The 15,863-nt window shown below is 42.1% G+C and overlaps 1 protein-coding gene across 1 annotated transcript in view; it reads right to left on the bottom strand.

Moving 5' to 3' along the window:
- The window catches only part of CPZ (carboxypeptidase Z), a 274,165-nt gene that overhangs the window by 221,839 nt on the left and 36,463 nt on the right, over positions 1 to 15,863 (bottom strand). The window contains exon 2 of the mRNA XM_069203449.1: positions 4,359 to 4,388. Within this exon, the coding sequence (XP_069059550.1) occupies positions 4,359 to 4,388 (30 nt within the window). The remainder of the gene's footprint in view (positions 1 to 4,358; positions 4,389 to 15,863) is intronic.

Genomic DNA, 15,863 nt, shown 5'->3' with positions numbered 1-15,863 from the left:
GTGTTTTATATGTCCTGACAGTGAAATATTTCTAAATTTGTTTTTCACTGTTGCAAGGCCTGTCCCTCTCATAGGTTAACATGGGGGTTACCTTTAAATTGATTAAAGTGTAGATTTCCTTTGGGAGCGAATGGACATGTGGAGTTTGGGGTCTCTGAGCTCACAAATTAAAAATACATCTTTTAGTAAAGTTGATTTTAAGATTGTGTGTTTGAAAATACCACTTTTAGAAAGTGAGCATTTTCTTGCTTGTACCATTTCTGTGACTCTGCCTGTTTGTGGATTCCCTGGATGGTTGCACCTAACACTAGACAGTGACACAAAGGGAGCTGGGTGTAGCCTTCATATCCTGATGAGCCATCTGTGCTAGGAGGGAGGGGAGGAGTGGTCACTTACACCTGAAAGGGCTGTGCCTGTCCTCACAAAATGCAGTCTCCGACCCCCTGGTGAGTGTCTGGAGCCTGGCCTGGGCAAACCAGAATTTCACATTCACAAGAGACTTTACTTTGAAGTAGGCCTACTTCAAAGGAGAAATTTGGTATAAGAAGGGCACCCAAAACCACAGACTTTAGAACACTTCTGGAAACAAGAGGAACCTCTGCCTGGAGAAGAGCTGAAGAGCTGAGGAGAAGTGCTGCCCTGCCTGTGACTGTGTTTTGTGGAGCTATCCTGCAGTTGCTGCTTCTGCCAGAATAAGAGGGCAATGACTGGACTTTGTGTGCCTTCCATCTTGTGAAGAAATCTGCAAGGGCTTGATTTAGAGCTTGCATCCTGTTGTTTGAAGGCTCAGGGACAGCAAAGACTTCTCTCTGCCAGCCCCTGGAATCTCTGGAGAGACTCCTGCTCTGACAAGTGGTGCCCTATCCAGACCCTGGGCCCTTGAAAGAAAAGCTGGTGGAAATCCAAGGAAATCGACTTCGGACGACTTCGGACCGATGCCACTGCTGAATCCAGTGGCGCCGCCTGCAACCGACACCGTGATCTTCGCTGGAACGCAATGACCTTCGCAGGTCCGATGCCGCTGCAGCCCCGCTGAAGTCCGTGACTCCGTTGAAGTCTCTGCACCCCGTCGTGACCAACACCGCTCGCAGTGCACGTATTCAACGTTTCGCACAGATTCCGCGATCCCCGATTTCACACATCGACTTGTTTTCACCCTTCACCAAAAGGTACTGTAGTTGGGGGTCTATCTATGCGACTCTGTGTCCGGCGCCGCTGGTGTCGGCTTGTTGAGAACGACTCCATCATGACGCCATGCTAACATCTCATTGAAGCATTTTGTGTTTTTAAGTGCTATTTTTCTAGTTTAATCTTTAAAAATTCTTAACTTGACTTGTGTATGTCGGATTTTTGTCATTTTGGTCTTGTTTTGTTTAGATAAATATTTCCTATTTGTCTAAACTGTGTGTGTGTTGGTAAAAATTCTTTACACCTAGCACTCGGAAGTTAAGCCTACTGCTCTGCCAAGCTACCAAGGGGGTAAGCAGGGGTTAGCTGAGGGTGATTCTCTTTTACCCTGACTAGAGTGAGGGTCCTTGCTGGAACAGGGGGTAACCTGACTGTCAACCAAAGACCCCATTTCTAACACTCACCATAATATTACTCAGTTAGTGAGTCCTAGTATTAAAGTGAAGTGGATGAGTTTTTATTAAAAAAACTTGTCGAAAATACAAATGTGGAAGGGTGGGACTGAAAAATAACAGATCATATATTTAGCACTCACATCTTTTAACCCCTTAAATGGTTGATGCTTTTCTCCATTGGTACCGAGTTATTTTTTGATAAATATATCCAGGCCTTATTTGTGTTCTCATTTCCACACACAATGGCAAAGCTCAAAGTACCTAGGGTTTGTGCGTTTCTCATGACATAATTAAGAAAGCAGCCAAAATATTGCAAAAATTGGGGAAGGGTAATGGGGGGGTAAAAAAATGGGATGGGCAAGAAAGTGAGTGTTTTTTTTAATGCTAAGAATGACTTCAAAATGCTTTAAAGAACAGGCAGAGTTGTGAAAAAAACTTTTTTACCACAGTGTTTGCAATTTTGGTGAACATTATTTCCAATGTTTACATTTTCTGCAGATGTGGGATGAGCTTGTGCCAAACTCATTGGGTTACCTGTAAAACTGTATATTTTAAAAAGTAGACACCCTCCTCTTTTAAGCTAAGGTTCATTAGTGTAGATCATTTATGGTTTGAAACTAACCAATGAAATACAAAACTAATCAAAGTAGAAAGAACTCAAATTAGAATATTGGAATGTTGGGAGCTCCTTGAAACCAATGGAGTACTCCAGGCTTCTAATGGACTGTAGAAGCCTGGAGCACCAACATTCCAATGTTTTTGTTCACAGCTGTTGCTGTGAACAAAGGCCTCATGAGCCTGAGGGGATTTCAATGAATCCCCTTGGGTTCGTGAGGCCTTTGTTTTATTTATTAGAACATTCTGCCCTCTAGTGGCAGAATGTTTTAATAGCCTCATAGCCCTCTGTCGCTGAGCTATACTGGCTTTAAAGTCCTGCTCCCTTGTTAAAAGCCCTCCCCTTCGGCTCTGGCCTTTAACGCTGGAGCTGGTCTTTAATGGCTGGTATAGCCCACTTCAGCGGACTATAAGGCTATAATAGACAGCAGGTTATCTTCAATTAAGACAATGTACTGCAAAATTTGTATTTTCTTGCACACTGGCTTCCCTGTTGGACCCCTTCACAAGGTTTAGGAGGATACTCTCCATACTTTATTATTTTTTTCATTTTCGGTACATGGGGAACAAATCCATGCACCCCCTAATAGTGACCGCAATATTTTTCTTAATGTTGCAACCAGTTTGTCAGAATGTGAGCTTCTGTGATATTTGCTGGAGCTTCTCACTTCTGTTAGAGTGAGACAGCCGACAGGAAAAAAAAAAAACCTTGACCAGTCCAATCACTCGAATATTTGAAGTTGCATGCCCAAGGGACTACCACAACCCAACCATCCAGATATGTACAAATTGTGAACCTAAATTTCTTTTACTGAACAGATTTGCACCAAATCATAAAAAGCAAGCTTTCTAGGTAAAGATCTGTCTGCCAAACTTAGAGTAATTCCGCTCAGTCGTTTTGCCTGAGTGTGTAGAATTCCCTATGGAAAGTGCACTTGGAAATTGCATTTTGATGCACCCCTTTCTTCTCAGCCCCACTTGACAGATCACTCCAAAACATTCAAGGAAGGAGCGTAGGTTAAGATTTGTTAAACGGCAATAAAGTTTTTAGCAAAGCAAAAAGTCCATGTACTATGATAACCTAACTATTAATACCTAGTGGCGACCACTACTGTGTAACATACACACACATAATTATTAGCTGAAAAAGTTTAAAGTAACTTTATAGTAAGATATGCTTATAACATATTACCACGCTTTAAAAATAACCCTAGAAATTCACTGCAAAAAACAAAGTTTAAAGTGACGTGATGGGTGTTGAAAGACGGTAAAAACAAATGTTTAAAAAACACAAAACCTTCACAGTTCACCAGTTAAAATTTACAGAGCTAACTAGTACTTGTCCACCACCTGTGCTTAATCTGAGCCAGTGGTTCTTGATGACTTAATTGTCAACAGTCTGCCACAAGGAGACGCTGTTTGTCTACTCTAGATATTAGCAAAACAGTTGTTTATTAATTCAACATAAATCAAAAATGACTAATACCTGCCAACCAAGCTATTCCTACATGAAACAGTCTGAACTGTGACTTGTAGGAGTGTGATGGTTAGTAGTTGTGTTGATAGTGTAATTTGCAGTGCTGGCAGGGGGCAATGGGTGGTGCATGCTGCAGTGTCCTCCTGACAAGGGCCCTGTCACCTATTTTTTTTCTACAAACTAAGCAATGCCTCCCATGCACTCCTTATGACTTCATATATTATGTCACTCATGACATGTTAAATGATATCATTGATATTATGAGAATCTGAGATGCTAATGCAAGTACCTTATGTTCTCTAAAGACATGTCTTATAAACTGGTATAGTGTCCATTGACATCTATTTTCCAAGGATTCAACAAGAATACCTATTTATTCACAGATTCTAGATGCCCTTTATCTGTTGTTGTTTGTAATTTACAAAAGAAATCGGACAACACAGATGTCGACATAAAGTGAGAAACCCACGACTCGACTATATGCAAGGGGCTATGTATGACACGTGCAAAAAACGTATACCACTCCTAGTTCATTTAAAAAACTTGTCTACTTTGAGATACCTTTAATAGACTTCCCGCAGAAATATATGACGTTTTATTTACCCGTTTATTACACACCCGGCATCTACAATGCATAATTTGGACTTTAGTCGCCATTATTGTATAAGAAATAATATACTTACCTTTTTTTTCTCTTTGGATTAGACACTCCCCTGAAAACAACCCATAGAAACATGAGTTATTCTTGAGCAACATATGCAGGATACGATATTAGCATTTTACACACAGTAGCACAGCAGCATTTTCCAAAATACGGTCTACACATCATATAAATAAAATGTTCTTGGTAAGCACGAATGTAGAAAAATGCGAACTTGTGTGACATCCCTGGACTCTGAGAATACAGAAAACTGCAAACCTTTCGCTTAAAGATAGAACATATGGTCATGAAACGAATTAATTGCCCTCTGTACAAACAAATGCATTCCTATCGTGGTTGTGGTTTACATTCTAGTTACCAGAAAAACAGTGTATATGTTGCTAAAGAATGTAGTCTCTGGGCTACAAAACACTTTGTCTTGTGCGGATCAAATCCACGCCTTCGTACATCACTAAATGGGTATAATTTTTTCATAATTCTAGGCAAAATTATAGGGTTTACCGCAATCAAAAGGGACTATATTAAGCCTTTGGAATTAAGTCTATTTTGAGAAATGTATTCAATGTGTACAGAAAACGATAGATTTGACAGAAACAACCACGCTGAGCCAGTTTGCGAATTGTTTTGTTATATCCGAGTAATACATGTTTTCTTCATATTTAGAATATAGGGCTTGGAATAACTGAGAATGACAATTCTCACTGTGTGTTTGCCACGTGACCCTGTGGAAGAAGGTCTAAACAAGTCTTATGAAGGGGCAGTGGGTCTAGCATGCAGCTCGGAGGCACGTCTCATTTCTAATACGCACCATAAATTATTCTATGTAAAGTAAGTATGAAAGACTGCATAACGGGCTTTAAAGCAAATAGCACTGTCATGAACTGAAATGAATGTACTAGCGCAGGTAATCGAAGACATAGTTCACTAGAAAGAACCCTTAGATGATCAAAGACATCAAATTCTTCCTGTTAGAAAGTGAGCTGATTACTGAAGTGGTAAAGCATACCAACTTAATATACTCAGCCTGGTTAGGCCTCAGCACAATTCTCGATGACATTTTTCTGGACTCCTGATAGTTATGGATCAAGCATCAGGCAATTCTCCAGAGAGAGAGTTAAACAAATCAACAATCAGTACTAACTTTACAGATTTTATATATATATATATATAAATAAATAAATATATATATATATATATATATTTAAATATATATATATATATATATATATATATATATATATATATATATATATATATATATATATATGTATATATTACCTAGCGGTGGTCGCCAAAAGGTAGTTATAGTTAGGACCATGTTTCCAAAGAAAAAGCGTTTTTTGACTTGCCTATATCTTTGGCACCGTTTGCCAAATCTTCACAACATTTTCCAAAGTGTTGTGGTGATTCTTGTTGGGCATTTAAAGTTTCGGGGTAATCTGTGAAGCCGGGGCTGAGAAAAAGGGGGGGGGGTCAAAAAAGTTGCGTTCCCTATGTTAATTCCCATCAGACCTTTGGACTTGTCTACAGCCCGAACCACTGGACGGATTTACAACAAATTTGGTAGAAAGTTATCTTTGGTACACAGATTGATCTTTTGCTTATTAGGTGTAAATCCGTTCAGTAGTTTTTGAGAAATTTTTCTGCTGCAAAATTGTGATATTCACAGCAAAAAGATGAAAAAAAAACAAGCGCAGACTCCTGTGCTTGTTCTTTCATAAGCCCCCGGGTGAGCCAGGTCCCGGCGGCATTGATTATTTTGAATGTGGTGGGGCCTCACAGCCCTTGGGACCATCACCTCCCGAGATGATTTTTGCCACTTATGCATTTGGACCAGCAGCCTCCATACCTCGGGACCACCTCTCTAGGCCAAAATGTGTGAATTGTGTGGGGGAGGCCCATCGCCCCCCTGCTGCCCTGGGGACAACCACCTCCCCAGGGCTATATTTATATTGTATATGGGGAGGCTGCGCAGCCACAACCTCCTCGGGGCAAAGAGTTAGGAAAGTGAAGGGGGTCATTTTCAGACTTCCTGTAGCCCCAGGGACTATCACCTCCCCAGGTATATGTGCACTTTGGAGGGGGGGGGTCACGTGACCCCCCTCATGAAGCCACTGATGGCTCTGGGGACCACCACCCTCCAGGGCCAGCTCCTGCTATGTCCCGGAGTGCCCACCCCAAGGACATAGCTGTTGCTGTGTCTTGGCTGCTGCAGCCAAGTCACAGCAAACACTCCGCTTTTTGTCAGCAGAACCTGTCAAAAAGGTCCCACTGCCAAGAAGCAGAGCTGTCATCTCTGTTCTCTGCATGCAGGTTTGCTCCAGCAACCACGGAACTGCAGATCCACATATCCTGTAAGGGGCAGATTACAAAATATAAAAAAAAAACATGTAGGGACCGCGGGGGAGCTCTTACTGGCTCCTCCACAGTCCCAGATAGCCAATAAAGGGCTAAAAAGTAAGTAAAAAAATAAAACAATAGCTCAGTGTGAAGATCACAGACCTCCCCACTCAGCATTGCGGGTTCGAGTCCAGCTGGACTTGTTTCCCTCTTTTATTTTATTTTTTAAAGTGAAAATATTTAAGGCTCATATGAAAGATCATCTTACTTTTTTTAAATGACAAATACATTTTTCTTTTAAAATTGTGCAAAAACATCTACTTTTAAGTATGTCATTCATCAAAGCCTCAAAAAGTCTCTATCTCTCTCCCTCTTACTCTATTTCTCTCTCTCGTTTAATCTCTTTCTCCCACTCACACACCTCATGCACCCACTCACAACCCCAGTCAGACCCTTATGCACCCACTCACAGACCCACTCAGACGGTTATGCACCCACTCACAGACCCACTCATACTCTCACACACCCACTCACAGATACACTGATACCCTCATGCACCCACTCACAGACCCGCACACATACTGCCACACCCACTAGAATACTGATGTATGCACTCTCACACCCAGACAGACACTCTCACAGCCACTCTCACCCTAGATAACCCTCTCACACCTATTCTGACACCCAGAGAGGCTGCAGCCAACTTCCGCCACGCACAGCCTAAGGGCTGGCAACAGCATGGGGTTGAGTGGTGAGGGGGTTTGGCCACAGGGACTGGCTGCAGACCAGCCATTGGAGGCAACCCCTGCTGTGCACGGGTGAAGTCTGTGCATGATACAAGGTTGAGTGCTTATAGGGGGGTGGCCTCAGGCCTGACCGGAGGCCAAACCCTGTGGCCAACCCCCGCCGTGCACAGCCAAAGGCCATGCGCGGCAGTGATTGGACTAACATTTAGTAATGAAAATTACTAAATGATAAAAAAACATAGAAATTCACTGAAAATACCAAAGGTTACAGGGACATTATTTTTAGGAAATATAATTTAAAATAAGATAGAGAAATTCACTGAAAAAAACATTATTAAGTTATAGTAAGGCTCACATTTTAAACGTACAAACCATAGAAATTCAGCAGTTATAGTTAGAATTACCTCAAACAACTATCACTCGTGCCCTACGGTAACTATAACTCGGGCCCTCCCCATGTACAGCTGATTACCCCACAAATTAAGGCACTCATGACATCTTTGATAACATCATTAATAATACCAATGTAATATTTGCAAGAACATTTTTAACAAAAAGACTGTGCTTGGCGGAGGCGCGAGTTATAGTTACCTTAGGGCACAAGTTATAGTTACTTGAGGTAACTCTAACTATAACTGATGAATTTCTATGGTTTTGCACATTTGAAATGTGAACCTAACTATAACGTCCCTGTAACCTTTGGTATTTTAAGTGAATTTCTATTTTTTATTTTTTAATTCTATTTCAAGCAATAAGAAAAAAATACACCAAACATTTGCAGAATCCGACAAGGAGAACAGCAGATAGGAATGTTTAAGGTTTTAAGTAAAAACACATGTAAAAGGTAACTCCTCAATGTAAAGTATCAAATTGCTGTGGTTCAGAATCTAGGTATGATTTTAGGCCAGCCATGATGGAACTTTCAACAGGGTAAGGTCCAAAGATGACGATGCCTTGAAGTTGGATATGTTGTTATCCACCTGAAGCTATTTGTTTTGGAGGCAAAAGCTTCAAACCGGACAAATATGAATTTTGTAGCCCTAAGACACTTTGTCAATCAAAATATTTGTCCTGGTCCTAGACATCACCTTTGGGCTTAGCGCTTTTTTGGTTCTCAAAATCCTCCAGCAGGAAAAGTTTGGAAGCTGCTGCTGGGCAGGGCTCCAGAAGGACAGATACAGCAACCTTTACTGCCAAGTGTCAATAAACCTGTTTTCAGTGTGGCAAAAACTTCAAGCAGTACATCCCTCTTTTACTTGCACTCTTAGTTTTTCGAACTCCTTGTTCCAGCCCTCTGGAAGTGGAAAAAACACTACGCCTCATTTTTTCCCTACTGCTGGAAAAGTTCTTTCTGGTCATTCCTGCTGCACTTGGTCCTCAATTCAAGTATTTAGGTACAAAGAATCTCTTCATGCAAGAGTTCTGAGGGGTTAAATCCTCTGTTGTCACCTTTTTGAATCAGGAGTCCTTCTGCTTTCTGAATAGGAAAATAGGTGGTCATCCACTCAACCCCTAGCGAGCAGTTCCAAACCCTATGTGCCAAGGAGAGTCAGGAGTCCTTGAGTCTTTCATTTACAGGAGGGCCTTTTTTTCAGATGTTGCCTTCTCAGTTCTGGACATGTTCTAAGGAGGTGGTGAGTTGCCAGTCCATCCTGTCTACTTGCTTGCCCTATGCCTACCTCATTTTCTAATGCTTCCACTTCATTTCCTTTTAAAAATTCCCAGGAGCTAGAAATTGGCCACCCCTTTTATCATCATTGCAAGGGGCTCTGCCCCGCCTGAACTACTTTCCTATTTGCATGAGGTGCCCCCTCACTTCCTGTCAATAAATGTATCAAAAGCTATCAAAAATCTACTTTCACCATGAAACTAGATTTACAAAGCTGAGTGGAAAATAACTTTGAATCATTTTGCTAGTATTTTCTCAAGTGAAAATATATATTAAAGAGTTTAATTGTAACTAGATCTGTTCATGGAGAATCTAAATGAACCTACACAATGAAACATATTCTGGGTATTTAGTCACTGCTAGGGCACACTATTTCCAATATCTAGTATAAAACAGTTTTTATATTGATCCCTGTGGGCTTATGAGGCACACTTTATGGACGAAATATCAGTATCTAGAAAGAATCTTTCCTCCATGGAACTTTTCCTTTCTGTGCATCAATAACATGTTTTAAACTGCAGCCCTGACAGAACATAGTGGAGCTCCTGGCAGCCACTTACATTTGTCACATATGTGGGTAGTGTAAATCCATACCACTGCCCACATATGACATTTAACTACCATGTACGTGGTGAAGTTTCGATGCTATCTATCATGGTTTTACAGGAAATTTAAATATACCAATTGATGGAAACCAGTTTTGTCTATCCCATTTCAGTGCCGGGGCACAAAGGGCACAAAGAATAGCAGTGTCACTATGCACAGAGTCATAATACCAGTAAAAATAGTTCAGAAAAAGACCGAGAATACGAGTGCAAGTGAAGAAAAAATTACTTTGTACAGTTCCCTTTAACTGGTGTGAGGCACTGCTACTCAATACATCAGAAAGCCCAGTGTTCATAAATCAGATAAATAGAAGCCAGAGCACCATGACTCTGGTCAGTGAGATATACAAACACAGAATGCTGATGGTATTCAGACTTCAAGGCACTAAGGGCCTGATTACGACCTTGGCGGAGGGGATTACTCTGTCCCAAATGTATTGGATATCCAGTCCTCCGTGTTACAAGTTCCATAGGATATAATGGAACTTGTAATATGGCGATAGGATATTTGTCACAATTAAGATGGAGTAATCCCGTCCGTCAATGTCATTATCAGGCCTAAAGGCCTGATTCAAAATACATTTTTATTGTATATGTGTGGTCAGAAAAGGCGTCATTGTTGAACCCCTTTCCATGTGTCAAGCAGTGAAGCAGGCAACAGGCAACAGGCCAACACAGTAGAGCAGGTAGCAAAGTAGCGGTCTCTCCTACAGCACAGCAATCAACAGGCAGTAGAACAACACAGCAATGCAGTTAGCACTGTCATAGTCCCTCCTATAGCACAGCAGCTCTTCCTCCTGGCAGAATATCCTTGGTTCCAGCAGAATTCTGATTTGCTGGGATATGGGGTCCACTACGTATACCTAGTTGAGCCTTTGAAGTTGGGGAGCATTCAAAGAGAAGACTTTGAAGTGCACAAGGTCCCTGCCCTTCCTTGCCTGGTGCCAGACACTCTACAGGGGTTATGCTCCTCTTTGTGTGGAGGCACTGCGAGGCAGGGAGAGGAGAAGCATTGGTTACATTTGGTTGCAGGGAGAGCAGGTGCAGTGTCAGTGGCAATGCGTCACTTCCTTCTGACCTGGCGGGGTTGATGGATCCAGTCGGTCAAGACGTAATGTGTCGATTTCACAGTGTTGTGATGACCCTGTGTGACATCAGCAGTGCTGTGGCAAAGTCGGACTTGCGTTGTAGGCCGCAATAGTTGCATGCAGCAATGCCCATAGAGAGGGAGCAGGCTGCGGCATAGGTGCTGGTATCGCTAAATTCCTTCCTGGCATCCTTGAAGTCAGAAAACTAGCTGAAAGCTAGTAGGTGAAGTCTTTGCTGTTCCTGAGACTTCAGAGCAGGAGGCAAGCTCAATCCAAGCGTTTGGAGAGCACTTTTGGGGAAGACAGAGTTCTTCCAACAGAGTCAAAGGACAGCAGGCAGCAGGGCAACAAACAGAGCAGCAGTCCTTCTCAGCAAAGCAGTCCAGATTACTCCTTTGGGCAGCCAGGCAGTTCCGCTGACAGAGTTCAGGTGTAGATCTAGAAGTGTCTTATTTGGTAGGATCAGAGACCCAGTAAATATACCCAAAAGTGCCTTTGAAGTGTGGGAAACTTCAAAGAGTGGTTTTGAAGGGCACAAGTTCCTCTTTCAGCCCAGTCCTGTCTGCCAGGATCCCTGTGGGGGGTTACCAGTCCTTGGTGAGGGCAGGCCACTAGCCTTTGAAGTGTAAGAGATAACCCCTTCACCCTTCCTGCCCATGGAGACCCATTCAGTATGCAGGCAACTGCAGATGTGGCTGAGTGTCCTGTGTTCACGGCAGTCTGGGTGGAATGCACAATGGGGGGCTGTCAACCAACACAGACCAGTCGTGGATTTGAGACAGGCTGTAAGGCACAGATGGCAGTAAGTGCAGAGAAATGCCCACTTTCTAAAAGTGGCATTTCTAAGATAGTAATATTAAATCTAACTTCAAATCTAACTTCATCAGTAAGCCGGATTTTCTATGACCATTCTGGCCATACAAAACATGACAGGGCTAGATTAGAATCTACCACTAAAAAGTATATGAGGTAAGGAAGATGCACATAAAAATGTATTTAAAAACATTGTTTCACAGATTTGGCTTGCAATCTTCCTTCTAACTTGAAACAAGAAGTTACAATGTCACTTCTGTGTCACTTTTGTCCTATAAAACTGGCTAAACTCCAGTTCAGGATTGATTTCAATCCCAGTTTCAGATACTATGGAAGGAACATACTCATTCCTTACCCCACAAAAACGATCACTTCCACTATGTAGTGTTGCAAATTCACCAGCCAGACTCGCCTCATAATGAGGAACAGAATTAGTAGGAATGCACTTAGAACATTTAACCACTCTCCTAAGATTCCAAGTTCTACCATTGTCTGTTATCACATTGTTTTTATTGACTTTAATTACCTTACTGGGTTTCCGAAATATAAAATCTCCGTTACGCACAAATCCTGGTTTTAAATCCACACCGACGAAATCCATCACAGTGATTCAACTGTAACTTCTACTCCTGTACCCGATCACATGATGAGGAGTTACAGCTATCTGCAATCCAGGTAAGCAGTGAAGCATCTTTAGTAAATAATAACATGGCACAACACCTAATCCAACCGTCACCAAATTCTTCATCCCTATCAAACCCACACAGGGATGAACGTCAAGGGGTGTTTGTCAAATGCCCCCGTGTGAGGTGAACATTCTAAAATGAACATAAAATAAACCTAGAGATTTTCTTCCAAGGTTTTTGTATTACTTTACAGCTCTCCCGCTGTGCTTACCACGCTCTTTTTTTAACAAGCTGCAATCAATGCTAACTGATTTACTCTGGGGTAAAGATAGACGCAGAGTGGCGTTGTTAATAACGCAACACCCGCAGGAGATGGGTGGACTGGGAATGCCTAACTTTGAAAGATATTATGCAGCCGCTCAATTATCATGGCTGTCCACATGGTTACGAGACACCCCGTCGGTTGAAAGCAAGATGTTACAGACACATACAGCACCACAGGGGCTGCTGCTCTCGATACTAACTAGCACTCCCCACACGCCTTCCAGACTAATATTACGAGAGGCAGCCCGATTCTGTTGGCGCAGATATGTCCAAAATAAGACCACATCGTTCCCCTATTCGCCTCTGTTGCCACTGCTTCAATTGCCGGGTACCCAAACCCTGTCAATACACCATGATACACAAGAAATGAACACGCTGCAATTAGGTGATTTATACTCTAGCTCCGCGATGCATACTTTTGCGGAACTGGTGACTGTAGGCATTATGCAAAATGGGGCCTATCTAACATTTAATGCCATAAAGCTATTGCTCAACAATATCTGGGGCGTAGGAGACTCGGAACCTCCCGAATCCTCACTGCTCACCACTATCCTAACCATTGGCAGCTCAAAGAGCATTATTACCACACTATATAAAGCATTGCTCGAAGCAATATGCACAACACTGCCACACGCGAAAGCGCGCTGGGACTCTGTCCTTCCTACCCCACTACCACAGAAGACCTGGGTTACCGCCCTCGCAACAATCAAATCAATATCCCGTAATCCTCGCCTACGTTACACCCAATTTAATTATCTTCACCAATCATATTTATCACCAGCTCGCATCCCAAACATCTACCCCAATACAACGCCAACATGTCCCAGATGCGCTACACCAGCAGCTGACTTCTATCATATGGTTTGGAGTTGCCATTCGATAAACTCGGCCTGGCAACGAGTGACGGAGATCACAGCAGAGATCTCATCTCACACCCTGGTACCCACGCCTGACTCCTGCTTACTCGGCATACGACATCGAGCCAAAACAGACAAACATACGCACAGGTTTATAGACCTGGCATTTGTGGTGTATAAACGTTTGATAGCAACACATTGGAAAGCTCCACATGCCCCCTCCCACGCGACATGGCTACATGAGTTACATAGCCGATCTCAAGCTGAAGCCCAGACGCTGCGCTTGCTACAATACAGAGGTCTCATTCTTGCGGGCCCGGAGGTTTGGGACACGTTCGTGGTGGCAATAGAGGCCAGAGACGACATGTATCTCCCGTGAACAGGATACAACACACAAACAACACAGCTTGGGCTGACACTGTTAATACTTTAGCCACACGGCATCAACTCTGATTGTCCTCAAATGCACTCATCGCTAATATCCTCCTTCTTCCTCAAATGATATTTCTTAGCTGTGCCCAGTCACACCCCACGCGTTAATACATGCATGTAACATACATTTATAACATGTAAAATATCCCTGCCCTTGAACCTGTCAACACCACAGACACTTTTTATACCCTTGAGGTGATCTCCACCTTAATTACGGATACCGTCAGTGATTGGCCAGACCCCTTAAGCCGCAATCACTTCCCACAATAGCTTGCACGCTAAATGCCACTGTACCCTCCTTTTACCCCGCCCTTAATTTCCTCGCATTCTTAGGATTGGTTATAAAGGTTCTCCCTTCCAGTTACCCTCGTTCCCCTCTTTCCATCCCCTCTTCCCCTCCTTTCTCTTTGACACCTTACGGTGTAGCAATGCTGTGTAAAATTATACAAGTGTATAAACGAACTGCAAAATAACGTACAGCTATTGTATTGTTGTGTGAAGATTGTGTTTAATAAACAGATTAAAAAAAAAAAAAAAAAAAAAACTAGAGATTAGCCCACATTTACACATAATAGGTTGCAATGTAGAAGATAATAAATATAGCTGCCTGAAAATATAAAAGAATTGAAGGAAAATAAGAGAGCAAGAGAGATCCTTTAAGGTTCTGTAACTCGTTGTGAAGGTAGAAGGCTGGAGGTTGTTGTATGCTGTGAAATGTGAATGGCATGGAGAAAGCACAGATCAGACCCCAGGCTGTAGCTGGTAGAACAATCCACGGGGTCAGAAACATGGCCACCTTTATTTCTTTTTTGTCATTATCTTATACAAACCAACCACTAGTCCCTTTGTCAGCTATCAGAACACCCCTTCAACTACGTGGTGACATGCATGGGCTTATCCAGGTGATATACATAACATTCCTCCTTTACCCACAACATAGAAAACAAAAAAAGAAAGAGAGAGAGAGAGAGAGAGAGAGAGAGAGAGAGAGAGAGAGAGAGAGAGAGAGAGAGAGAGAGAGAGAGAGAGAGAGAGAGAGAGAGAGAAGAAAAAAGGGAAAAGAGAGAGCGAAAACACCATAGAGTAAAAGGAAGTGGGAAGACACAAAAACAGAAACAGATTTCAATTTAATGCAAAATCTTTCAGACGAGACAACCTCGCTGGATGAGGTCGGAGATGATGTCTCCCTACCCCTTGGAAGTGAGTTCTTCCTTCAGCGTGTGTTGTTGTGTGAGCTGCAAACGACTACCAAATAATCCACCCTGCAGTTACTTGGACAGCCTTAAAACGCACACAAAAAACACACACACATAGGACATCAGACCTGTTGATTTTGGCAGTATTTGTTTCATTTTAACATGATTAGTGCTTGCTGCATTTGCAGGTAAACACATCAAACATAATATATGTTTGAATTACCAATGAGAAACCTGCGTTCAAACAACATATTTTTCACTTTTCAAAATCAAACCAAGCACAGATTTATGCACAGCCTTTCTTTCTGCTTTCTTTGTCGATGCTTTCGGCAGCATGAACTGCCGTTGATAGGAACTAAATAAGTATTTGTACATTGTCTTACTGTCTATGTTAATTTCAACATTGAGCAGCAGTGGAATTAGAACAGGTCAGAGTCATTATCATTACAAGAGATAAAAGGGATTATATTTGCATTTTTTGAAAGTCGCGAATATTGATACTAATCTTATTTAATTTGAATATAAACATCGATCATTTTGAATACTTTCGTACTAGTGTTAAAAAGATATAGAAATAGAGAATGTACAAACACAAATAATCCAAACACTTCAACTAACATAAAAAGCAGGCCAATAACACCGAAGGCTAAACATTAGTCTACAAGAATCTTAAGAATGCATTAGGTGTTATCTGATTAGATGCAATTTTCAGATTTTAAGGATGGTCTGGCAACAGTTTCCTGCTGCCTCTAGAGAAAACTACTTTAGGGTTTTAGGTTTCATTTACAGGAGGGGAGTTTAACAGCACTGCTGATTCATTACGTGAACATC

Source organism: Pleurodeles waltl, chromosome 1_2, assembly GCF_031143425.1.
Source record: "Pleurodeles waltl isolate 20211129_DDA chromosome 1_2, aPleWal1.hap1.20221129, whole genome shotgun sequence".
In the NCBI taxonomy this organism is placed as follows: Eukaryota; Metazoa; Chordata; class Amphibia; order Caudata; family Salamandridae; genus Pleurodeles; species Pleurodeles waltl.
This window is presented reverse-complemented; position numbering and strand designations above follow the sequence as displayed.